General features: G+C 45.2%; 1 protein-coding gene across 2 annotated transcripts in view; it reads right to left on the bottom strand.

Moving 5' to 3' along the window:
- Positions 1-481: 481 nt before the first annotated feature.
- The window catches only part of FRMD4B (FERM domain containing 4B), a 126,958-nt gene continuing 100,606 nt past the window's right edge, over positions 482-26,833 (bottom strand). Inside the window, exons 12-23 of one of the 2 annotated variants that reach the window (XM_026074947.1) lie at positions 17,605-17,681; positions 16,345-16,483; positions 15,663-15,804; positions 14,665-14,798; positions 14,456-14,575; positions 12,920-13,148; positions 9,516-9,572; positions 8,024-8,171; positions 6,697-6,822; positions 4,957-5,762; positions 3,558-3,690; positions 482-2,180 (exon numbers count right to left, since the gene is read on the bottom strand). In XM_026074947.1, coding sequence (XP_025930732.1) covers positions 2,060-2,180; positions 3,558-3,690; positions 4,957-5,762; positions 6,697-6,822; positions 8,024-8,171; positions 9,516-9,572; positions 12,920-13,148; positions 14,456-14,575; positions 14,665-14,798; positions 15,663-15,804; positions 16,345-16,483; positions 17,605-17,681 — 2,232 coding nt within the window. In that variant the 3' untranslated portion in view covers positions 482-2,059. Of the gene's footprint in view, positions 2,181-3,557; positions 3,691-4,956; positions 5,763-6,696; positions 6,823-8,023; positions 8,175-9,515; positions 9,573-12,919; positions 13,149-14,455; positions 14,576-14,664; positions 14,799-15,662; positions 15,805-16,344; positions 16,484-17,604; positions 17,682-26,833 lie in introns of both variants that reach the window. The other variant, XM_026074948.1, reaches the window with a different exon arrangement.

Genomic DNA, 26,833 nt, shown 5'->3' with positions numbered 1-26,833 from the left:
TGGGGCTGAGCCCTGCCGGCAGCTACGCCGGGCGCCTCGCTCTGCCACAGCTCCTCTTCGGGCAGCCTGGGGCGAGGAGAGGTGCGGAGCTGCTGCTGGAGGGGTTGGCAGCCCCGCGGAGAGCAAGCAAGCCCCCGAGAAGCGGGAGCTGCTCTGCCCTTTACCCACGCAGGAAGAGAAAACCGACAAGGGAGCTGCAGGTGAGGCATCGAGGCTGCCAGCGGAGATTAGATTACAGCAAACAAGCGCCCGTAGTCGCTCCCGTGCCATCGTGGGAGACCTCTCGTCCAGCGGTGCCTGGCCCCGGGCGAGGGGCAGTCGCGGCAGCGGGGCCAGCGCCACGCTCTGCCTCGCGCGCCTTCCCTCGCCTCCAGGAGAGCGGCTGAGGCTTCCTTTAAAGCTGTGAAATAACGCACACTGCTTTCTTCCGAAAGCTCAAATAGAAATAGGAGGAATACCGAAAGGGTTTTGATAGCACACTTTTTAGTTTATTGACCTATACAAAATAATAGGTCTAAAAAATTCAGAAGTAGTAAAAGAATAAGCAAAAAGAGCTTTTGCATTTCTAGAAGGCTATACAAATATGCAAAAAAAAAGAAATAAGTTATTTTTTATTTTGTTTTTGTTTGTTTAATTCCAAATCGCGACTCTAATAATACAAATGACTAAGTACCAGCTTAACAGTTGTGTCCTTCTGTATATATATTACATGCTCTGGAATATTGGTAAAAAATGTCAAAAAGGTTTATCAGAAACTTTTCTATTCACAATATGAACAAGGAGTAGCTAACCCTCTGTATAAAAGAAAAAAGAGCACCATTTTATGGAACCTTGAAGCACAGTACAGCTGAGAAATGAGAGATATTTTACAGTATGCAAGTGACTTGCTGTAAATGACACAAGATAACCCATGCTAATTTGTTCCTACAGATGGATGATATGAGGTAGGTTTATCCCTCCTAGATCAAAACTGCAGTCGCACTTTTTTCGAAACAAATGGTTTTGTGAAAACGCTGTTCTGTCACTTAGTGACTTTGCAATGCACCTGGCAGTTCAGATGGCTTGTGGTACAATTCTAATGCCCTTAATTTTAAGGCACCCACTTGGTTGGTCGGTTACGTTTGCCTCCACCTTAAAATACTGGCCATTACAATCAAATTGTTCAATGTGTGATAACTAGAGCGCTCCATTTCGATCCTCAATTCGATATGGCAGAGCAAAATGTAACTGTTACCCAATTAACAGTTCACCGTGCACCCACTGTGAAAATCTGCATCATCTGCACAATCATATTGTACCATGGAAAGTTCATTAAGCGTGAGGTTATTAATTACACTTTATCATGGAAAAGAGTTCAAAGTTTACTGCTTCTGTTTCCAAAATCCACAACCACCTATAGTTTTACATGACATATTGTGACAGCAAATACCTTTCTTTCCAGAACTAGCTTGTGGTGCTAACAAACACTCTTAACAACACCTCGAATATGGATAAACTCATTCAAACCTCCATTAAAAAAAAAATCCAGCCTTCCTTCAAGTAATGATCCAATACTGATTAAGTCACCCTTTGCCTCATTCACACACACAGTATCTATCCTTCATAGGCTTATGAAAGTCCTTCCAGGTCATCATAAGCCATGGGAGAAGAAATTTCCATTTCTTCCTCTTTCAGACATGGGAATTGTGCTCCTAAAACTCCTGTTTTTCCATAAGAGTTCCCTTTTCACATTTTTTTTGAGGTTTGCCTTCAACATCTTCCAATCTTCCAAAAAGTGCTTGCTAAATATAAATACTTCAACCAAGTGCTGCATCTTGTCATAGATTAAACTGTGGCTTGCCCTTGCTCACGCAGGCTATCTGGATTCAGAAAGAAATGCCATTCTGGGTAAGACTTTGTAGTTTTGCTATAGTCCCTCTTAATGCTGAATTTCAATCTTTCCCAGCAAAACGGAATACTTCCTTCTTGTTTGCTTTGGAAGCTCCACCCAAGATGTCCTTCAAAGTAACAGCATTTTGTGCAAGGCACGCAAGGGTACGAACGCAGGGCTGCAAGCGGTCTACACAAGTGTCCCAGGCTTTGAATCCTCGTGCCAAAATAACCTCTGCTCGTTACTGTGCAAGTCATCTTCCAACTGGCTCTCGTCATCACCACCCAGCTGGCTCGTCTCTGCATAAGCTCTGCAAAAGAGAGAGGGGCATCAGTGATAAGCACGAGCCGAGGATCTTCCCCAGACTCCCAGGTGCTGCTCTGGCAGCGCGTAAACTGGAGAGGCCGAGCCCCATCCCATCTCCGCGCTGCCAGTACAACTCACGCTAATCCCACGGGACTTCAAGTAACACTGATTATTGAGAGTTTAACCCCAGCATAACTTGGACCCAAATACAACCCCAGATTTTGTGCTGTAATTCATCAGATTGTGAGCAACAGGATCTCAGCAGCTCAATAGTGTCAAGACTGTAGAACGTATCGATTGCTCAGTTGCCATAATCACATTAAAACAAAACAAAACAGATGAATGATTGAATGAGAGATTCAAAATTCAGAAAATTAATAGCTAATACACCTCATATAGATAAAACTGAAAATAAGCAGAGTTTTTCAAAGCCCAATTATAGGAAGTTAAGAAATTAGTAGAAACTCTTTAAACACTGTTACGGTAGATCTTTTTAATCACTGCAATAAAAAAGCCTGAGGCATTTAGTTTAAAAACAAGGATCTAGGAGAAGCTTTCAAATTCTTTTCTTATACTTTGTTTCATTTTAAAACAGATGAAAAACTCAGTAATTGCACACACACCAACCTGGCAGCAAGCACAAACTGCAATCCATTAAGCAGGACACACAAATGTGGGGTACTTACTACAGCTGGCTACACTGGGCACAAGAGCACTTAAATAGGATCGCATTTCTGCGGGCAGCGCCATTCCCCTGGACAGAAAGCCTCTGTCCTCACTGATAACAGGTGGCGTAGGAGAGCGGAGGGAGGAGACGGAAAGCACCAAGTAGAAGAAGCAAGAGAGCTGCATGAATCTCTGTAACATCAGAGTGAAATCCTGCTCCATGGGTTAAGCTCTCCCTTGAGACATGTTTTGGCTTATTAATGGCACTACTGATGTCGGTATTGCCTTTGAGCACCAGCACACAGACGTGAGGTTGAAGAGAAGCAGTTCTTTCCTCATTTTTGCAGGAGTTTATCAGCATGGCTTCAGGCAGCATGGCAGGGTGCAGGACAGACCTCCTCCCGCAGCGCGGTACCGCTAACGCTGCTCCAACCATCGCTGCTACTGGGGAGTGCAAGCTCTTTGATTGTCCACCATCCACAGGAAAGGACTGTGCAACAGAGGACATCAGCCTTCACTATGCCCACTTCCCCCTTCCCTGAATGTTGCTGGCATAATCAGGCTGGTCTACACCACTAGAAAACGACCTGCTCTCTTGAAGTCAGTTTTATTACTCTTTATCCTGGCTCTCTGAAACCAAGCGGCTTTCCTCAGAAGTTTTTGTAGTCTATAAAACATACGAGGAAGGGCAGAAATCTTGATATAGTCTACTCACCTGCTCTGCAAAGGAAGGTTGCCATAAACATTCCCATAACAGCTGGCATAAGAGGAATGAGATAATGTATCGTAATCTGAAAGTCCTAGTGCAGGTGGGTTCCGCCAGGTCCCAGCAGTGTTTGCAGAAGATGCTAGAATTAAAAAAAGAAAAAAAAAATTGCACCAAATTAGATCTTTCTCTAGTTAAATCAGCTGAAAGAGGGAGACAATTCTCATTAGTGATCTCTACAGGTTTCTGCAGGGGACGCAAGCAGAGAATGCAAACACAAAATGTGATTTACAAGCACTGTGAGGAGCAAAGCACTGCACGTGCAGTATTTCAGTGTTATGCAATATCTCTTTAAAAAGACTTCATGACCCAGCAATGCTCATTGTACTGTATTTTGGAAACCATCAGAGCAACCGCATGGACATGGCGTAAAGTCTTGCACATTGCTTGTATTTGGTAAACATGCCTGTTTGAAACCTATATGGACCCGTAGGGCTTGTTTGCACTACTGCATTTACAACGAGCAAAAGGCACTATTAGCAATGGGGGAAGGCAACAAGTAACCGAGAGCGCTCTGCGTACAGCTCCCATCCCAAACTCCTCTTGGCAATCACACATCAACTCTGCAATGTCTACAGAGGGAAGCAAACAAGTCTTCTGTTCCTCACCGCAGCGGCATGCTGAGGAATCGGACTGGCCCATGGTCTGACAGCCTCTATTCCCCTGAGGTCCCTCAGCTGAAAAGTTTCTGTTGGCCCCTACTCAACAATTTCTGGGAATTCTGCATTGCTCTATGAAAAGTCTTTAGACTGTGCAGGGGTTTGAACTGTCAGGATATGGACCTACTTGATTCCCAGGCAGGTGATGGCCCTGAGAGATCATAAAAACCAGTGTGGTATTTTTACTGTAGTTTCTACTGAAGGGCATCAGGTACACTCTTAAWAAAATGTGAAACCAAACCAGACTATAAAAAGTAGCTGGTTGTGTTAGYTGGCATGAGATTTGCAGAAAATACTCCTCTCTGAGACCATGACCTTTGAACATGCTGTGTAAATGACCTGTACCTGGGTGGGTAACTCAGAGTGCTTCTCCCAGAAGCACTGCATCGGGGAACAACAGGAGCCTTGCAAGGTCAACTAGTTCAGGGACCATACTGCTGAGCTCTGGGCTGGTACCTCACCCAGCGAGGGAGACTTCTTCACCTCCACCAGGTAGACCCTCAGAGAAAGACTCTCCTCCCAAGCACAGAGCAACAACAGAAATCCTAGTTAACTGCACATCTACCTTTCAGGACAGAGCTCTAGCATTGATTAGACTCTGCTCACTTCACTGAGGCAGCAAGGAAAGAAGAGCTTGATGCACTGAAGGGATGTACAAAACTCTTAGCACAGAGCAAATCAGGCATTACCTGAAGAAAAAGATGACACCCGACTGCTAGGAGAGCAGGGAACTTGCAGACCAGCAAAGCCCAAACTCCTTTGAGATCCTCTGTCAGACTCAAAGCCTGCCTGCAGGCTGTGACCCTGTTCCTTTTGACTGGAGGCACGTTGGTACCAACCGCGGAGGTGCTCTGCAACTAAGGCTTTGTGAATGTTTTTGGTTATATGCTCCGTTTTAGCAACTTGCTTCCTTGGAAGCCTTAGGGTTGCATATGGGTTGTGCGGTACTCTGTCCACTTCATCCTCATGGTAAGACCTGAATTCCCTGTAACGGTCATATCCATAATGTGCTGATGAGCGATATGAAGGATTCACACTATACTGTCCCTCTGTATCACTCTCATAAACATATCCTCCATTGTAATAAACGTCAGGTTCGTTGTAAGGGGAATATCCAGAAATATAGTAACTAGAGGAAGGCTGCTCCTGACTTTTGTGGTAGACGCCATTCCGGACATCCTTCTGGGCAAGATTTGGCATACTTCCTGAATTTGCAGCAGAAATGTTTTGTTTCTTTGACCGTCTTCGACCCCTGGTCCTGTTGTCGAGTGTCTGCGTAGTATAATATGGATTGGGAGTAGGTGTCACACAGTAATATTCTGCACTGGACTGGCTAGTGTAGGATGACCCATCATCTAGGATTTCCGTGCTGCTGCTTCGCTGCGATTTTGAGAGGGAGAAGGCTGGCTTTTCACCAGGGGTGTCGGACAGCAGGTGGGTTTGGGACTCCAGACTTCCACTGCGCTGCCTGCAATGGTGGGGGGAAGCCTCCGGCCTGAAACAACACAGATGTAGGTTGGTTAAAAGCAGTCACACGCAAACATGCATAGACAAGTGAAAAGTGTGCGTGTGTGGAGAGTTTGACAGGCTTCCTCCCCAAGCAAAGCATAACGCAGAATCAGCCTTTCCATTAGATAAAAGCATCTGCACTGCAAGAAATTCAGCTTGTTTTTTCACATTTGCTGCAACAGTAGGAGATTTCTCAGATAAAAATTTATGATGATGAGCAAGTTAATCTGTGACAGTGATACATACAGGAAAGCACACAAAAATCACATTTTAGCAATGGTTTACACAAGGGATCTCACTGTCTTTAAGTATGTAATATCTGTGTAAGTATCTGAGCAAGGAGCAAAACATAGGAAGCTGGGTTTCCTGTGGCTCTGCCTCTCATGGTTGCATTACCCCAGCCAAGTAAAGCACRAGCTCTTTATAACATAACATTTATAGCATCTCTCCTCCCCCAGGATGGATTCTTGGCTGCCTAATAATACAGTTGAGCTTGTGTTGCAGCTCTCCCCCTAGAATGGGCACTAATTTGGATCTCTCTCCTCTATCTGTCCACTTATTTTTCAGGGGACTTGGAGGAACTTAACCCACAGAAGACATCTGTCAGCTCAYGAGCAAGTTTTTTTGATTTTTTTTGAGGAAGTGGGGAGGGTGGAGTGGGGAGAGAGACCACTAACAGTGTTTGTACTTGTGCAAATGCTCTCGCTTGCATGTCACAAAGCTGGCGCAGGATTGCGCCAGCAGATGGTGGCTGATTGACATTAACCTTGTGCTTCAAATATCCAAGGCAGACATTTCGAGAGCCTGATCCTGCTTATAGAGAGATGCACAGCACAGGACCCTTCACCCTCTTCACAACATTCACTTTTATTCTTTTGCGGCCTAAGATGAACATCGCACTCAAAATAAAGTCCCCTTACTGTAAGTGGCTGCTACTGTAGGCATTGCGTGTAAGCACGGGTGTTGTAGGCATGCTTCTCCCTCCATGGGGCTGTGGCGGTCGTTCCAGAGTTCGGTAAGGACTACTGTGAGTCGAAAGCGGGTCCCTGCAAGGGAAAGGAGAGAACCCAATTAGGTTAAACGCAATGCAAGTCACAGCACACTGACACTACATGCACCCCGAGTCTTTAAGAAAAAAAAAAACCCTAAGGGCAGAAAAAGCAGGTAAGAACATAACTGAATATACTTCCCATGTAAACAACAGTATTGTTAAAACAAGAAGAAAAATTTAACCCTCTCTTGCAGTTCAGGAGGGTGACACAGCAAAGAAGGTCCTCGCAGCATGACCTGTAGGAATAGTTGCTGCTAAAGGATGAAGCAGAAGAGCCAAAAAAGGTAACACAGACACAATTTAAAAATAAAACACAGAGTTACATATGGCTATAATTCAACTTTTGAGCTCGATGCAGAGGATTCTTCTACTTATCCTGAGGGACTGCTGAGAAAAATGCAAAGACATGACATTGCCCAAAATGTCAAAATTTTTTAGGCATGCCTTCAAAGGCCTGATCATGCACTTCATAAAAGACACAGTCTAAGAGACACTGAGATCAGCGGGAATCCTTACACTGAGAACAACTAGCATTAAATCAGACCCATATTATATGATCATGCATCAGTAGATCTACTGGTAACCACGTGCTCTACAGAAATGCTCTACAGAAACAGCCCAGTCCCATGGATATACACAGGCACCTCAGCCACTCACTGCAGCTGGCACTAACGATGGTAGCTGGCTGAATCCCAGTAACTCCATTTTTACATGGAGAAATTGCCCATCAAGGCTTATGTGAATTCTCTATGTTTTGACAATGTACCCACTGAAATACTGATACAGTCAGGAGGAATGGATATTGTTCAGTGTTACCTAAAGCAATTAAACAAAGTCATCAGGAAAATTACAGGTTAATACTGAAAACAAACCACAAAAACAGAGAAAAAGGGTTCAAGTACCAGTGGGCCTGGAGCAATTCTTTAAAGGCAGCTCTTAATACTAAATTTCTCACTTGTCTCAAACTTCTTCACAAAGCCTGCACTACCCTCCAGTTTCACAGAGACCCAAAGACTACCCGTACACAGACAATTGTATTACTAAGCAAGAAATTTAGCCACTATCACAAAATTCTTTATCAGAGAGGAGTGCAAAGGCAGCAGGCTCCTCTGGAGTGCTTGTTGGAAGTCCTGACATGGACAAAATCAAGCTCATGCCAACCATGAAGAGAGCATGGTGATGCTAAGACATGATACCTGGTATGTCTGGTTTCGAAGAGCTGTTCATTTACAGATGACTTTCTGAGATGAATTCTCTCCACCCCGAGGGACTTGGGTGGCAGAAGTCTTGGAGAAAGCTGTGCAGAGCTGGTTCGTTGTGCTGGCACAGTAAGGGATTCACTGGCTGCTGGAAAGGAACATGTATTTTGTTAGCAAAATCTTACATATTTTTGCCCTGTATGCAAATCCATGGCCTCTGAGCAAAAACACTCTGCACTGTGGAGACAAGTACAAAAGCTCTGACTCCAGAGAGGTTCCTCCCATATATGCCTGCACCAAGCTCTCCTCCATGCGGAAGGGGCATCATGGAGGCTAGTGCAGATTTTAGCAGTATTAACTGCTACAGAGATTTCTGCTTGGAGCTTTGCCAGATCACAAAGTGGAACTTCCTCGGGAAAGCAACTGTTTGCAGCTCTGTCCCTCCCAGAGCTGAGCAGGCACATTCAGCTTCTGCAAAAGCCAATTCCCTTCCCTCACCATTCAGCACTTTAGTTGAAAATGAAATTTCAAGAATTAGTTTTGAAATACAACCTAAAAGGGGCTGACTTCAAAAGCAACTGAATGAGCAAAGACACTGACAGACAAATTTGGCTGAAGGCAATTGTGAAGGGGCTGGTTTGATCCTTGTTCTCACTTTGCTTAGGGTACAATCCAGATCCCATTAGAGCTAACAGGAAACTCCAACAAATACATATAAATGCAGGCCGAGCATCACAGAGAATGTGTTCACAAGGCAAAGCCCTGGCTCTTCTTCTGCTTGCACAAGCAAGAATCAGGTGTAACTCCATGTTAAAGGGCCAGGTGGTTTATATAAGTCTAAAACTGGGACAAAGAGAGATCAGAATCAGGCCCTAACTGAAAAGTGAGTAATAATTTAGTTAATGTTTGTCCCCAAGTGATGATTAGCCAGTTAAGGGAGAGGYAAGCCAAGTCCTTTCCACCTTGAAGAACAGGGTGTGAGTGTGCGTGTCTGTGGGTGGGTGAAATGAGTAAGTTAAGCAAACACCATACCCATGCAAGATGCAGCTCACTAGGTAACAGATGAATGTAAACAGATCATTAAAGTCTCTGAGTATCCTAATTTTTTGTAAGTTTTAGTAGGTGTGAGGACAGATGGGTCAGGCATTTCCTCCTGGCTTGCAACTCCTCCAGCCATTCATTTGCCTCTACTCAGGTGCTAGGGACAAAGTATTTGCTTGCAAAGGCACAGTGCCCTCGTCTCACAAGTTAATCACATTAAAACTAATCATCTCCTCTGAAGAAGACTCAAATCAGCTGATGAAGCAGATATTTTCAATAACTAACCCATTGTGAAGGCAGACTTATATCTGACTAAGCTCTTTTCCTCTGATATGAAATAATTAGTCATGGAAAGACAATAAAATGGCAGGCTAAAGGATATTAAGTCAGCCAAAATAATACATCTGAACAGATGCACTTCATAAAAAGAAAAGGATAACAAACATACCCTCATCATAGGTTGTTGTATCAGACAGAGAGCTGCTTTCAGATGGAATTATATCATCTGCAAATGAAAACAAAAGCTTTAAACACAGGAGACTCGCCACTAATTTCCAAATATCACATACAGTTTATTTTCTAAAACTTTGGTGCCAGCTGATACTTGCAAAGCTGTAATCTGTATGCTTTAGCCTTCGCCAGTCCTGCTTTGCAGTACTATCAGGTCTTATTTGTTTCCGTTGCAGTTCAGCAGGCTACCGACATATCAAAGCTACCTCCGCTATCAAAGGAGACTTTTCAGCTCCAGTGGGAGTTAGGCCAAGATTCACAAAGGTGTTTTCCATTCAACTTCCAAGAGATCTCACAGGGCGTTTTGGTGCTTCAGTAGGAGTTAGGAGCCTACACAGACACGTAGATCTTGGCTGCTAGCATCTAGTCTCCTTAGGTAGGCCTGAAATCCCACCAGGTAGGTACTAAATACCTTTTGAAATTTGGTACTGAACTCATTTTTGGATGTTTTATCAGCATACAAATTCTGTTTCAACTAAATTAATATCAATCTGGAAAAATTCCACTGATTTCAATCAAGTTATTCCAAATTCCAGCAGTGCAGAGAGCGGTATCTGCTATACAGATAATGTGATCTTTTTTCCTTTCTTTTATGTTTTGTTATTTATTCATAGGGCTTTACTGTAAGTATCTGTCTTCTTGCCTTGATATTAAAGACTACCACTTATGCCTGTCCTTGCCAAGGTTTGGAACAGGCCGTCAGAGGAAGAGAAATCAGGCTGGCGACAAACAGGAGCACCACAGTTAGAGAGAATTAACCCAGAGAGAAATCTGTTCCTAGGCAGTTACCAGCAAGACAAAAAGCTGATGGGATAAAAAGCCTATATAAACTTCCACCTGTGAGAGAGAAAAGCTACCAAAGGCAGTGGCAGCCACTGCAGCTTGCGTATCACACTTGTTTTTTCCATCAGTCATGATGAGCATACACAACACGTTGCTGCTTGCTGTGGCACTTTTTTGCGAGGAAAGGTCTGGTTACAAGAATTTGTTAAATAAAGAAGTTCTTCAAGAACAAGATAACATCAGGGCTGGCCCCTGCCCCGAGGGGGCTTGTCAGACCACTGAGGATGGGTTGCAGCTCCACTTGCAACCTGACACTGGAAAAAAGCTTGTGGGGAACTTATTCACCTGAATTTGACCAAGTGATGGTAGAATATGGAATTGGGCTTAGTGTAAGGAGGGAAAAAACCTACCTAGCCAAAAAAGAAAAAAAACACCTCAGCCTAAAGCTACACTGCCCGAATCACAGGGGCTCTGCCATGCTGACATACACGGGTGCTCCAAATTTAAATCCTAAATCTGAGCAATTCCCATGTCCTGCAAAAAGCAAAGAAAGCCTCTGAGGTACAGAGGATGCAAGACACAGGAAGAGTGGAATATGGAGAGCAGGAGAGAGTCCAGTACATGCTTCATCTCCCATCCCTTTTGACCTGGAATGAAAATAGCTATAGTTTGATAAAAAAAATAGCGTTACTGTTTAACACGTCATTTACAACAAGCCATTCCCCAAATTCACAGCTGCAACTGACTCACCAGTGCTCAGCTTTCCGAAACCCTGCACCTCAAGCCTGTGAGCACAGTCAGCAGTGGTCAAAAGGCTACATGCTAAATCAGTTATTGAACTTGAAGCAGATGACAGTTCTGCTTCAGGATGCATTAACAAATACACACTGCTATTGCAGGAGTCGGAAACTGGAAGGGAAGGCAGCTAACTTACTGCTGGCTAAATATATGCTGCCTTGCAGTCCTTACTGACAGGAAGAGACACTGACACACAGAGTCCAGCACCTCCTGGCTATGTCCCCTTCTCAGAAAGCAAACAAGGATGTTATGAATCAGACAGTGCAGACTGATGGACTAAGTGGTACTTGCATAAGGACTGAAGATTGCAGACTCAACTCCCAAGTTCCTTGTTTTGCACAATGGTACAAAAACCTTTGTGCAAACAGCGGTGATTGTACACAGCTGATGTCTCACAGGGTTCTCGCTATTTACTGGCCTTCAATAGCTTCCTGTGCTATTACTACACTGCACTTGTCCCAGGTACTGCAGGAACTCCCACAACTAATGCCTACATTGGTGAGCAAGAGGCTGGAAAAACAGCTGTTTTCCTCATCTCTGTCAATCAGCAACTAGCTGGGCCACATTAAAGAGCAACCATCAACATTTTAGAATAAGCACTTTGTGASAGTGGATAGTCCTGTGTTGCTGCATTTCGTGCTGGATGAGAATTCAGACCCAAGGGTTTGGACCCAAGGACCCTTGGAACCCAAGGACACCGAGGGTTTCCCAGCAGAAACACAGGCAGTGCATGGAAAAGCCTCTTCCAGAGAAAATATATGTTGGCAAGGGCTCTCAGCTCAAAGCCTAAGAGGTAGGACGAATGCTACCATCCCACCAAGGGTCACTGAGAGGGTGTCAATATGAAAAGCAGAAAAATCTTGTATCGTCTTTCCCACTTGGTAGTTCCCAGAAAATCCCCTCCAACAACCTCATGAAAGAGCATCTTCTCTGGGACAGAGGATGCAAAAAGAAGTCAGTTAACAATTATCCATATATATTTTCCCTGAAGGGGAAAAGTAAAACATGTCCTGAAACTATTAAGCACAACGGAATCTAGAAGAGTATGCAACACCTGTGAGTTTTTACTACTCCCAAATTCCTTCACTTAGCTTGGATACTAGCAAGTTTCTATGCTTTATCCTGTGGAGAAGTTACAATTTCATCTCCCTCAGGAAAATTACTTTTTTCAGAATGGAGAGGCCAAGGCTCTCTGTTTTCATTGTGATTATCATTGGCAAATAGATTTAGCAAAAAATCTGTACAACACAGTTCGAACTCCTAATGTCTTGACTTTTGCTTACGTTTTCCTGAAAATCAGTAATTTCCAATTGTGAAACAAAGTCTTTGGTTCTCATTTCCTCGATCCCATAGAAAAATTCATGCAGTCTAGTTTTGTTAAGACTGCAGCATTGCGGAAGGGAGAGAGATCTTGCACGTGGCAGGCTAGAAATACAACTACATTCAATACGCTAAGAATTAAGATACCACACCAGTTTCGACTGAGATGCTCCTGCCAGTCTTCCTGTGTATAGCATTCCTTGGTCTGTACCTGATGCTGCGACATGTCTGCACTTGTTTCTAAAACTGCAGTCTATTCTGCCCACAGCCTATAAACAGTGCACTTGTATCAGATGCAGCAATTGCATCTTTTTTTCTTATTTAACTGCCATGGAGGAGATAAAAATCATATAGAGGAGGTGTAAACAAAACTTGTAAGTGAACCAAATAACTTTTTTTTTTTTTTTTTTTCATCTAAACATGGGGAATTCTCTTGTTTACCTGGTAGAGTAAAAGTTGATTTCTGGGTTGGTTTTTTGCCACACTTGATTCTATATTCATTTATGGAGTTTTCTATCTCTTGAAGCTTTTTTACAGCATCAGCATATTCTTGCTTTCTTTTCTTCTTCACATTTTTGCACAGGTCTGGCTCACTGGCAAGTTTCTTTGCAGCTTCCACCAGCTTTTGCTGTATGATAAAATTGCTCTCCAAGTCCTGCAAAGTGGGATCCTGCAAATTCATGAGATCAGTTATTTGCTTGTACTGAGGGTAGAAATTATCTAAGATTATCGAAAAGAAGATATATCTTTATGATAAGGAAGTGAAATCTTGAGTGCAAACCACAGAAATTCCAAAGTTTATACACAAGACAAGCTCGGCAAAGGAAATCCTTAGATCTCATTTCTACAACTAACACACGATTATTAGATCTTCTAAGAAAGGTCCAAAGCTCTCAAGCCTGGGTGACATAAATTAGACATCTAAATTCAAGTTTAGGTCCATCTGTTAAACAAGCCAAGTTGCAGCCTGCTAAACCTTCTGCTCCAAGTCAAAGCCTGAAAACATTTGTTTGAAATCTCTCTCTACTTTACAAAAATAAAAATGGGAATTTATCACCATACCTACATAACAGGGAGTTGGAGGCTTTAATTAAGTGTTTGTAAACAATTTCGAGCTGCTCAGATAAAACACACTGCAGAAGTGCTAAGCAATGCATTGTTAAATCTTGTCAGCAGGATTTTTTTCAATAGCATTTAGCAGTCTACATAAAATCAGTTTGCTGCAGGCATGGATTATGCCAGTACTGTAAGCCAGGGCAGCGAGTTTTGGTGAAAGGCAGGTGCAAAGTGCCCAACACCTACTTACCACTTGGATAACAGAGCTAGCGAACAGATCTCCTAAGGAACGAGAGGGAATGGTATGTGTCCAGAAACTGCATATATCTGAATTAGCCTATCTCCTGAGACAGTCTCTGCCAGCAAACTTCCTATTAGCTTCTTGAGCAATAGAGAGAGCTTTTACTTAGGTGGAACTTGCATTAAGCCAGAGATAAATCTCCTCCTACTGTCATGTGGAGTTATCTCCTGCGCTCACAGACAGATGATTTTGTAAGGGAAACAGCCACATACTTGGTTCAAGCACAATCTCAACACTCCACAAATCAGCGCTTCAGAAGAAAAGCAAGCTCATAGCCATAGGTTGTTAAACTGCATTACGAACCTGCTCTTCTCTAATTAGCAGCAAAATTTCCATTAACATTCAAGTAGCAGGGTCAAATCAGGGGGTCAAGTGAGGGGATATTCAGGCTTTTTGATATGGCCATCTTCCTGGTCAATTCAAAGGGGGCATGGCTGAAATAAGGATGGTACCCTGTCCAAGTTTCCCAGCATACGCATGCGACTGTCCTAGCTGCCTCTTCTTAAATAGATAAATCAGGAACACAAAACAATCAGGAGAGTTGGATTACTCAGAAGCGGCTTTGGCCACCAGTCTGGCTACCCCACCTTTGCTGAAAAAACATTAACTGCAGTACCCACCTCTTCACTGGGGAGCAGGTTGTCATCCAGTTTGAATGCTGTGCCAACACGTCTCCTGACCTGGGGAGGCTCCTCTCCAGCGCTCAGAGGATACTCCTTTGGCATCTTGCCCGTCAGCTCCTGGGGAACAGAAAGGGCTCTAGGTGAAGGTCCAGGGGGAGAGGAGGGCTCTCGCCCACCTCCACCATAGCATAAGGTGCAGTTCTCACCGCCTCTCGCAGGCAGATTTTCTTAAGCTCCTCAACTTTCTGAAGCAGTTTTTCTTGAAGGAGTTTTTCTTTCTTCTTTAGTTCCATAATTTTCTCCTTCTTTTGTTCTTCACTGACCTCTGAATCCTGAGAACCTGAAAAATACACTCCCTTTATCAGACAATTTGCAGGGAAAAGCCACTTTGTTTCTTCCTGCAAGAAAAAAACGGTCAAGTAGGCTATATTCCCAAAGGAGTCTAACCTAACAAATCCGTGTGTTCTTCAAAACGCAATATCCAACTCCTATGTCATCCAGCAAGCCAGGTTTTATGAAATCTGCACTTATTCAACACCCCCGGGTATATAATCAGGCACTTAAATCTCAAGTATAAGACCCCCAAACCCACTACCCAGAACATAAAGCAAATCATTAGGTATGATAATCTTCATATATATGATCTAATTAACATTATAGCTTTGATTTTGCATTTGATTCAGACACCGAGGCTCCCCACTTATAGGCACATATATGTGGCAAGTTAAGCTCTTCTTTCCCCCAGGCTTCCTTCATAGTCAATGGAGAGATCCAAAGTCCCCTCCCGATCTGAATTTTATTTGGAAGCATTTCTCTTTCTCTRCCTATTACTGAGGGAGCTCAGGGCAATTCGATTCCTAACACAGGAGCTTAAAGTTAGCTAGGATCAGATTTCCCTCAGACTTTGATGAGACTTGCACTTAATTCAAGGACTGATGATTCCATAAACTGGTATCAAATTAATCATGGACCAAAAGTCTACGGATGCCTGTCTTTAATATAATATCACCTCCTTATTTAGGTGTGTGTGAGAGGCAGGGAAATCAGTAGTTATATAACTGTCATTATTGTTTCAGATATGTAACTAATACAGGTTGTCATATTAACACTGAATTTATGGTCAGCCAGACTCATTTTCCCCTTTAATGCACACAAGCCCCACTGTACTGACACTTCACTACCTTGCATTTACATGAAATATTACCTGATGAGATTAAACTGCCATTGCTGGCCATAATAAGCTGGTTTTTTGCCTCCATAGTTACTAGTTTTGAAACTTTTGGTGTTCCCATCTCTGTCAGATCCATGGCGATATCATCCAGACTTCTAGCCGAAGGAATTTTTGCCTGAAGGAGTTTTTTAAAAAAAAGTAAAAAAAAAAAAATAAAAATCCAGCATCATCAAGTTACCTCTAATTAGCTTCAGAACAGAGGGTCACAGAAGATGACATTTCACACCTCATCTCCCAGTAAATTAAGGGCTAAAGCAACCCCATCACACAGCAGCTTACTGTGTACTTCACTGCTCTAACATTCCTCTCCCCCCTCTCGCCCCCACAGCCTGAATTATCTCCAAACTCAAAATCTCTTCATTATTTGCACTGTGTTCAAAATTAAAATGAGAAAGAGACAAAAGAAAAAGCAGATTAAACACTGAGACATGGGAATTCCCTTTTCTGTGCTTACATTTCCATACCACTTAATTGGAGGCAGGCTAAAAAGAATCGAATAACAATACTGTAGCTAATAGATTGCTCAAAAAGCTGACAAAAACCATTTTGTATTTTCTCTCTTGAGACTAGTTTATCTGTGGAACAATGTATACTGAAGGATATACAGGAAAGGTGTTTTAACTTATGCCTACAGAAAAAATATCTTATAACTTACTTTGCTTTGTTTTCTGTCCAAGTAAAACTGGTGTTGACTGATTGCCATTACCCAGATGGATTTGATCAGGGAAGTGTTTGCGTACCAGGTTTGCACTACCAGTCCACTCTGTCCAAAGGTCCTTCTTGACACCGAAATTCTAAAGAGGTGAAGAGAAATGCAATCTCAGGACATGCCTTTGAAGTTTCAAGTCCCAAATACCTTTCTCCTAGCCAGGCAAGGCTCACAGGCTGTATTTTAGAGACCTGAAAACTCAAGACAAAGCCCTTCCTTCTTCCTACCACCTGGTGCTCCTGCCTCTCCTCCCTCCTAACTTTTTCATTTTATAAATGGAAAGTCCCTCCCTGGCGAGTTTTGCAACATGGAGCAGCAGCAACTGCTGGGCTTAGTTCAGCAGCATAACTGAGGTGTTGCCGGGACCAAAYGGCAAAGGCTGGGTAAGTCATAGATCTAGAAAGAGAGAAGAGACAGCCGTGGGATCCTGAAAGGAGTCAGGAAGACCGGACCCGGCGATCCAGGGGGATCAGCAGAGGATCTCTGCCTGTTAAGGGGCACAGTGGGAGCCCTCAGCACCTCTGTCAGCAGGAAGAAAGGTGGAATCCAAAATTCACTCTGGACAAACACTCATTCTTCGTGCAAGGGATCTTGAGGGGAAGGCATGGAAAAGCAGGATGACAGCAAGCTCCCACCTTACTTGGCAGCGCTCCTTCAGGCCCCAAAAGCCAAGACTGGGAGGGGGGAGCATCACGGCCAAGCCGGGGAAGGGCAGAGCGTGAGCAGGAAAGCCGGGCCCAGGGGCTGCTGGCCCCTCTCCCGGGACGCCTGCTGCACAGCCTCATTGCAGCTGCCTCTCTGCAACGGGTGTCTAAGGAGAGCAGAGCAGTCAGCTTCTGTAAAATGAGTGAATTTGGCCCCGATTTTCCCTATGGTCCACCAACTTCCCTGGTGGGCACCATATCCTGCTTGCAAGGGAGACATCCGGAGCTGTCGATACGTCACCGGCCACTCCCCGCTGCTCATTACAGCTGTGATCTTCCCTGAGCAACATCCCTGAACCACTTCTCATCTGTCACGCGTAGCCCTGCCCTGCCAGACACAGGAGCAGGCTCCATATCCCAAAGCAAAAAGTGAACTCCCAGTTCTACGCTGAAATCAGTGCAATAAGGAAACCTCCCATCTCCATCAGTTAACATGAAATGACTAATACCCAGCCTCGGCAAACACTCATCCCACTGTTACAGCTGCCTCCGCCGGTCTCACCTGCGGGGATCGTGCACTTCCACAGCAAATTTCTTTTCACGGAAATAGAGATTTTCCAGCTGCTTCCATTGAAATAGCTAGGAGAATTGGAGGGGAAAAGCAGAACACCGTCACTCTAAAAATCACCAACTTATCTCCCCCAGGTTATACAATTCCAGCAAATTGCAATTCCTCTAAATCTGTAGCTATGGCATAAACTCAGCAATAACAACATTCATAAGATTGATAAAAATAAGCACATAAATATAAATACATAGGATATTCCTCAAATAAATTCTCACTCTTAAAAACAATGCATTGCAAATTGCAGATTTTGCCTGTGAAAACACCTGCTTCGATCAACAGCACATTTAATTTTGCTGCTAGATGTTTGTATCTAATAGATCTGCCTCGGGAGTATGACTAGAGTCCTTTTTGCTCTGATTAAATGCAAAAAGCTAATCCAAAGTATTTGCGTAGACATCCACGGTCTCCACATCCCTCAGTCCGCCCCAGAATGGCCCCAGGGATATCGGCAGCAGCCTGGGAAAGCAGCACGTTTCTTTTCTGGCGATGCTGGGCCTGGGTTCAGCCAGGCGTTCTGGGGCAGGGGTATGACGCGCACGGAGAAAGACCCGCCAGAGCAAAGCCCGCTCACAGCGCACACTCCTCCAGGGAAAGCCCTGCTTTCCCGCAACGCGCTGGCTAGGGCAGCGTATCAAAGGCAGCGTCCCTGTGCCCGGCAGCGGCATCACGAGATCAGGATTTCTCCTACGGATCTTCTCGCCCTGCTCCCTCTGCACCCGAATTAGCCACCCTGTGGGGACGATCCCCCAGGCTTTGCATCTGCTCAACACGGCACTGCCTCAAGCAGGGCTATTCCCTCGCCACCGCTGCCGCAGCGCGGGTGTCCCGAGGCCGGTGTCCCCGGGTGTCCCCCCAGGACCAGGGGGTGGGCGAGCGCAGMGGGACACGTGGTGGCTTTCTGCCCCCGCAGCCTCGACGCACAGAGGGACCGTCCAGGGGCAAAGATCGGCTTGTGCGTCGCAGTGTAGCAGAGGAAATCAGCCCACAGCAGCGACTCCCCACCCGCTGCCCGCAGTGGGTTTTCAAAGTCACTTTTTTCAGGCAGGACAGAGCTTTTTGGTGGCTGCAGCCGCCAAAATCGCCAGCGCCTAGCGCGTGCAGCGCTCCTCCGGCTCACGCACGTACTCCGACGCCGCATTGCGACTACAGAAGAACTTGAAGTTTCCTAAAACTACACATTACGCCATGCTTCGTTTGAAACACTCTTCAAATGGCTCATAAATAAAACATAACCCGGTTCATATGTTTGTGGGGAAAAAAAAGAAAGAAGTCCGACACTGCTCTTTCAGTGACCTTTCCCTGTTTAGCCAGACCTTTCCTTTGCAGCACTGTAATTTATTACAAGACTCTGCTCTATGAAAAATGCTGTAATGGGAAATGTCATTTACCTAAACCAATAAGTGATAAAAAAAAAAAAAAGACCATGGATGTTTGTTTTACTGTGCTGCTTAAGTAAACTTATCTTTGTATTAAAAAGTATCTAATGCTAGAAGTGACTTGTCTGATCACACCACTTCAGAAAGCGAACTTTTTGTCCTTCTCAATGAACTCTGAAATAAGTACTGTTCTCAAGAAATGCAAACGGGTGAGGCAGTATCTCAGGACGTTAAGGAATATATATGGAGGTACTCCAACACACAACCACCCCTAGCACAGACCAGAGCACGGCCGGGTCCCCTTTCCGCCCCAAATCCCCCGTATCACCGCGCCTCGGTTTCACAGCACCAGAGCCGGCGCCGCCGGAGCGACGCGCTCGCGACACTTACCTAGCCCCAAAGCCTCCCGTCCGACCCCGCGCTGGGTTGTTAAATCCAAAACGTTAAAAACGAGAGGAAATAAAAGCAGGCTGCCCCATGGCTGCCCGGCAGGCCGCGGCGGCCGGCCCCCGCGCCGGCTGGCCTGGGCGCAGCTCCGGTTTCGCAGACCTCACCTCCCTCTGCTGACACACGGCTGACATCACCCGCCCTGCCGCAGCGACGCCTCCCCGTTCCACCCTTTTCCCCCAGCRGGAGGAAAGCCAGAAACGAGGGGGAAAAGAGAAAAGCAGTGGCGGTCTCCACCGCGGAGGCGCGAGCCTCGAGAGTGCCGGAGGGCTCGGACAGCGGCGGCCCGGCTCCCGGGGGGGCTCCGCGGAGCAGCGGCGGCCCRACCAGCGGCGCCTCGCCTCGGGAACGCGACAGGTTTTACCGGCAGCGTCGCCCTGCGCCGCCAGCCCCACGCTCGTAAAAACCATGGGTGCACTGCCAGCGAGGCCTCCGCGAGCGCGGCCTCGCTCTGCCGCCGCCGCCTCCCCGGCCCCTTCCCCGCTCCCGCGGGGCTTCGGCCACAGGAAACCCCAGGAGGAAAGGTGGGAAGGGGGACCTGCCCCAGGAGCAGGCAGGGCGAAGGCGGCGGGGAGGAACGAAGCGCACCCCGCGCTCGGTCCCTGAGGAGGCTCCTGCCACACGCGACGAGCGCGTTTGGGTCCGTGCGGCCCGGGGGCCGCGTGCGCGAGCACCACGCCAGCCGTGTCAGCGACCCTGTTCCAGGCCTGACCATCTCCCCCGGTGCCACGCRGAGAAGCAAACCAAAAAGCCCCTCCGCACTTCTAAGGAAATTGCCTGGAATTGCCGCATCGCTCCCAGCCGGAGGAGCAGACGGGCTCCCAGCACGTTTGCAGCTGGCCGCGTTCAGCACGAAGGCGCTCGGGAGCTGGGACCGCTCCAGGCACGGAGCCGCCGGCTCCCACGGCTGTCGCCTCCGCTGCAGCTCCCTCTCTGCAGCGAGCAGGAGACCTGGGCAAGCGGCGTTTTAAATTCTGCACACCCGGCACGTTTTTGCTCTCAGGGACTGAAAAGCGCTATCTCCTCAAGCTATCTCACTTAAGAACAATATAAGCTCTTAGCAATCAGTTCATCTGGCAAACTTTTCCTGCAGCCAGAAATAACACCTGCCTGAAGTTATTTTCCTCCATAAGGACGAATGACTATCTGAGTAGTTTCAGAATAAGTTGTAGACAGATAATATTCATATAGATGCGTTTAAAAATAATCACCAGTGAATGTATTAATAAGTTTCTGCCTAACATTTCTGGGTTCATGAAATCAAGAAGAAAAAAGGCCTCCCAACATGAACAAGAAAAAAAAATAATAAAGAATAAATCACAGTAAATTAATTGAAGTTCTATAAACTCCTTCAAATAAAATTTTCTAAATTGCAGTCAAAGGTCTATACTCAGGAAACTGTCACTGCACGCAGAGCTTTCCTACTCCCTTCAAATCCTAGCTAACTCTGTATAGACATGTTCTAAATCATTCTTAATTTCAATTTCACCTAAATTACATGTGTATTAAAAGACAAAAGAGTTGTAAAAAAAATGTGGAAACTTGAAACTGGTTTTTGAGGGCAGGATGAACAATTAGGAATAACTAAAATGCTTTTGTGGAAGTTTTGCAATATATGTTCTCTTTAACCAGATGATTTAGGTCCACCTGAGCTAATGAATGTTTTCTTAATAGACTTCCCATCCATTTAGATTGTCAGATCCTTAAATGTTCATGAAAAACTCCCATTCAGCACGTGTCTGACTCTAAGCAGAATTTGGCCTGCTCAAGGTTTGCTCTGTTTTTTTTGGAAAAGGCAGAGGTGCAAAGCTAGCTGATTATGCCTCATTAATCACGCACCTCTGTGCATTAATCAGACTTCTAGCACCCAGCTGCAGCTTTTGAATGCATAAGGTTTAAGCTTCCTGCATTTCTGCTGCGATCCTGTCCTAGACACCGTAGAAACAAAGAACAAAAAGGTACTGCCCTCCTAACCCTCTTCCCATACAAAAAGAGCTTGCGGTTGTCGTCCAACAGGACCCAAAGCAGATGCAGACTGCTTAAGGAAATAATCAGACACCTTAATAACAGAAGCAGGTTTTTTTTGTTTTTTTTTTTTTAACCTGGCCAATCTTGCAGAGTTTTGAATAAAATGCAAGTTTGCTCAGACTCAAAATGCAAGTTTGTCTGGGCCCGACAGCAACAGCTGAGGCTTGCTGGCTCTGAAGAACGGCCCCATGAGGCTGGGAGCTGGCAGAGCCCCTTCCTTTGAGGAACGTGCAAGGAAAGCGCCTCGTGCCAGGAAGAGTGTCTGTGGGAAGCCAGGTGATGCTTTTGGAAGGGAATGAAAGTCTAAAGAGGTGAAGTGTGAAACCCAMGGCTTGGGAGCAAGCTGTGACTAGGGGCTCGACTCCCCTCGCGATCACCTAGGCTCAGCTCCAAGGCTCCAAGGAGCGTTTGGGAAGGTCAGCTGGGTTGTGCACACTGTGCTGCTGCATGTGCAATCCTGCCCTCAGGAAGCTCTTCCAAAGCACCTTGTGGGACCTGCAACCAACATCCCTGTAACTTACTGGGAACGGCAACCTCCAGACAAATCTGGCAGTTCAGACCACGGAAACAGCAGAGATTGCAGCCCACAGGAATGCACCCCACCCCGATGGAGGAAATTGCTGCCCTGCCAGCAAAGCTGGAAGAAGGGCCCGTGCTCCTGCCCCTCAGCTGCAGGTTGCTGTCTGGCATGCTAATGTCAGCCGGAACCTTTTGGGGGTTAATATGCTGAGGTGCGAAAGGAGGCATTTGAGGAGATGGCAGGAGACCCAATCTGCCGTGCCTGCTCAGAAGCAGCGGCTCCTGGCAGAGGAGGGCAGGCAGCCGCTCGCCGGTGCCAGCATAAACTGGCAGAGCTCACCTGGAGGCATCCTTCATCTCTTACATATTAAGCCAGCGGTTTTAATAAAAAAAACAAAAAAAACAAAAAACAAAAAAACAAAAAACAAAAAAAACACCACTCTTCTTCAATCACGTTTTTTTCTAATGCATTACGATCCTTCCTTGCCAGGTTCTCGCTAGCGTTGTCATTAATAAGGTGCAGAGATATCTCAGCAGCAAACAATCAAATTGTCACAAAATGTGTTTTTTTTCCAGACGGGATGCTCACACAACTTTCTGCACATCTGGAAGGAACTGAATTTCAGAGCAGGCTTGTAGCAGCTCTGTGTTTACTTTAAATAATTATGCAAGCCTAGTATCTTAAGTCTAAATCACTGGCTTCTACTTGGTGAGAAATAAACACCATAAAAGAAATCTTTGCATAATTAGATCAGCCTGCTGAGAGCCCTGTACAAATGCTATTGTGTTCTGAACAATTCAGCAAAAGCAAGAGAGAAAATTTACATTAAGTAAATGTTCTGCAAGGGAAACTTTCAGCATCAGCATTTAAGATGGTGTATGCTGAATTAGAAAAAAGATATAATATTATCCATTTCAAAACTAGTATACTCTAACAAAAACACTTCTGAGAAAATAATGTATTCAAGACAACCAGCATCAGAGTTGAAATTCTTGTAGATTTGAAACAATACCATAGCAAGATTATTTTTTCTTTTCAGACATTATAGTTCATTTATCACCAGGGAGTCGCCCGCAGAAACACAATGAAGTGGGAGAAAAAGCAAAGTCGGTCGGAAAGCAAGCAATCTGCCTTCTAAAGTTTCCCATTCCTCGGAGTATCACCACGTATTGGCTGAACGCAGTATACACTGAACTCATTTCATAATATATGTCGCATAAACAGGACAATGCATTCTTTATCTCATCAGTGAGAAGAACATGGGCAGAGATAAAAGGGAGGCTTATTTGGCTTGAAACGGCATACAAAGCTCTGGGCACTGGGACCTGTTTTATGTATCCCCTAATTGATTCAGGAGAGGTTCTGGAAGGGGACCTTGGCACGCCATGCAGCCCACCCTCCGTAACAAGCAGAGGCATCGCTCCCTATTAACTGGAACCAAAGAGAGAATAGGCTTGCAAAGCGGCAAGACTGCAGAGTTAATCCCAGGTCTGAGCTGAAATCTGAACAAGGGTTACAAACCCAGTCATTTTATGCCCTACAAGGCTTTAGGATTATAATCAACCGAGCCATAGTGCAGCCTCCAGCCAGTGTGGAGTTGATGCTTTTATCTATGAAGAAAAAGCTGATTTGCATAAGTGTCACAAAAATAATTCTCCATTTTCAGTCTCTTACGGCACTGGAGCGAAGTGCTTTCCTGGGCTCCCCTTAGCCTGCRGCACAGGGCGCGTTGGCAGACGTGGGGCCGCCCAGCTAGAAACCACACCCAAGAGCAGGCAAGGTTTCACCAGGGACTYACAGTAACAAAGCTCCTTTCTTCAAACAATCTCAGGACAACCAGCAAAATATTAATAGCTAGACTCAAACCTCCCCAGCCGGCATTCTTCAGGAGAACTGCTTTTATGCGAGCATTCCCACTGACTTCACAAGGGTAAAAAAAAAATCCCTACCCATATGCAAACACACACACGGCAGGTTCTCCTGGTCCAGCCCCGAGTTACCAACTGCCCTTTCCACCACGGGCGAATGAGCTGTTCCGCTTACGGATGATTGACGTTACACGCATAAACTTTGGCGAGGCTGGGCGATACATATCTAGAGATTGYTTCATCCAGTCCTGCCTTGCAAGTCGTTTCCTGTGACGGGTTTTCAACCCTGGACTTCACACTGTTGATTGATCCAACAGCAAAACCTTGAGATAACCACCGTGCTCAGAGGCTCCTATTTAGACCTCTTTGCCTAAAGACCTACTTGGATAAAGCCAGAAGAGTCCACTTTTTCAGGAGATTAGTTATATTTGTTGGGAATTAATTGATACTGCACTAATGAGGGCATTTAATTATATATATATAWTTTTTTTTTCTCTGAATATGGAGTTAGTTCCTTACAGATGCCTGTCATGAACACATTGAACAATATTAAACAAATACAGCTATCTGACAGCAGCTCCAAATGCTGCACGCGAGACAAGAGGAGGCAGAAAAACTCGGCCTTGCTGGAAGCCAGCCAGAGCACAGAGAACAGGCACCAACTCTGTGCAAAGCCTCACCTTGAAACTCAGCAGCTTTCCAGCTTCAGCTGCTATCAGAGAGGTTTGYGCACCTAGCGATCACTTGTGTCTTTCAAATCAGGAAAGCCCAGCTTGTTCTTGGTTAGATTTGGTCTCAGCCTTTCCCTTTTATTCAGTTAATCAGAGGCACTTAAACATCTCTAACTGGGAAAGCGGAGCACAATAAGGATTCCCTTTCCCAGATGGCTCAGGATAAACAGAATAGCACTTTTGATCCACAGTATAAACAGCAGGATGACGCCAGCACACGGCAATCATGAATTTGGCTCCATCCAGAAGGGCAAAGCAACAAAATTCTGTAAAATCCAGCAAAATCAGCACTTCTGCTCAGGAAGGCAGTCATAATTTACACGTCTACTCCCTCTTGCCTGTTGCTTTGGAAAAGACTGTAGTTGCTGACTCCTCACAGATTTGGACAAGCTATACAGACTCTTCGCCCTCCAAAATATATTTTGATACATTCATAAATATGAACAAACAACAATACTGGTTAAAAGTAAACTTCTGCCTGCCCTGGCACAGGCARCAAGACTATGGCTACACTGAAATAAACAGCAGCGTCTCAACATTTTAAGTCACAAACTAAGTTTGTATGTGGTTACCTCTCTAGACCCAGCGTTTTCTTTCCTCCCTGGGAACCAATCTAATTCCCATCACTTCCATGAATCATGTTAGAAGTGCACTTTGTTTCGAACCCTGAAACAGCCTCCGTACAAAGAAACTGTTTCCATATTTCGCCACATGTTAAGAGTGGCCAACACTCAGACAAAGCTGAGACGCTCAGGTCATTTTTGTCCCCCCCATCAGCACCAGAGACAAATCTACCCGTAAGCACACTAGGGCCATATCCATTCCTGCTGTTTCAATCAGCACATTGACATCAAACCTTCCCTCTGAGCTTAGGCTCTCCTCTTCCACATTCCCMTTTGATCACTAATCTCAGTTGTATAATTACAGTTACAGTAAAACAGACAACTATTACCATCGTAACACCTCCATTGCAGAAGTGACCTTTGGAGGTTTTTTAATTTTATCTTTTTGAACACAGTCCCCGCTGTGTTCAAAGGCAATGCCTCATACGTAACTGTARCAGTGTGTGACTTGGTATCTTGGACCTGTTGACCTTAAAAAAAAATTTCTTAATCTGCTGGCTGATGTTGTAAACTGAAATCCCAGAAGCACAAAAAAGTGCTTGGTGCAGCAACACTTCTAGCCAGGCAGGGTGTATTTTCTTGGAGAGAGTTGCTGGTCACAGCTGGACATCTTGACTAGAGAATGATCTGTTTGACCCAAATGGAAAATCTTGCAGATACTGTCTAAATACAGGAAAGTGCTCAGCAGCCGGAGGAGCTGCTTGCTGCTCTCCTTTGACGATCAATGGTTGCGTTAACTGGATCTTCTAGCGTTCCTCTTGTGTCACGGTCATTTTGGAACATGCTTGGTAAGAGATATCTGGGGCTAAATTAAGTGCTTTACTAAACAAGGCAAGAGAAGGACTTAAGAGTTCAACCTTGGACACACAGATATATAAATACACCAAAGGAAACCAAGTCATAGCCTGTCTGGAAAATGAGAACAAGATCAAGTTGGGAGCTTGAAGGGGAATTACTCTTAACAAGGAAGTTTTGTTAAGCCGTGTTTTTTGGCGCTAATACACTAAATATTATTTTGCAAATGTAAAATTCCCTGGCAGGAAGCACACACTTCATTTGAACTCCTGCCCAAATCGTTCCCAGGAAAGGACATCAGCAAAAACCCAGGTCTCCCATGTATCAAAGTGTATCGAAATCCCCAGCTTAGATGTTCTAGTGAAGACTTGACCAGAAAGAAACCAGGCACATCCAATCCAACAGCATCATTCCTGCACATGAAGTGCTGGCTCTTCTCCACAGCCAAATCTGTTAACTGACTCTTCAAAATCTTGCAGGGCTTAGTCCTGTCTGAATGAGACTTACTCAGCTACAGAACTGGACGAGTTCCCAACACATCATGCGCTTGGGTTGCACGATGGATTTCCAAGACTGCCAGCAGAAGAGCCTGTTAGGGCTCGCTGATGGATGACTTTGAAGGAGCCAGCAGTGGAATATAGTACCCTCTGCCCTGTTTTAACAACAACTGAGGGTGTTGGCAGAGTTTGCTCTGCAGGAGACATGCTGCAGAGAAGGTGGATGGACGCAGAAAAGAATGGCCTCCAATATTTGGCATCTACTCTCAATCCCCCCC

This window comes from Apteryx rowi, unplaced genomic scaffold, assembly GCF_003343035.1.
Source record: "Apteryx rowi isolate R43461 unplaced genomic scaffold, aptRow1 scaffold_4, whole genome shotgun sequence".
NCBI lineage: Eukaryota > Metazoa > Chordata > Aves > Apterygiformes > Apterygidae > Apteryx > Apteryx rowi.
This window is presented reverse-complemented; position numbering and strand designations above follow the sequence as displayed.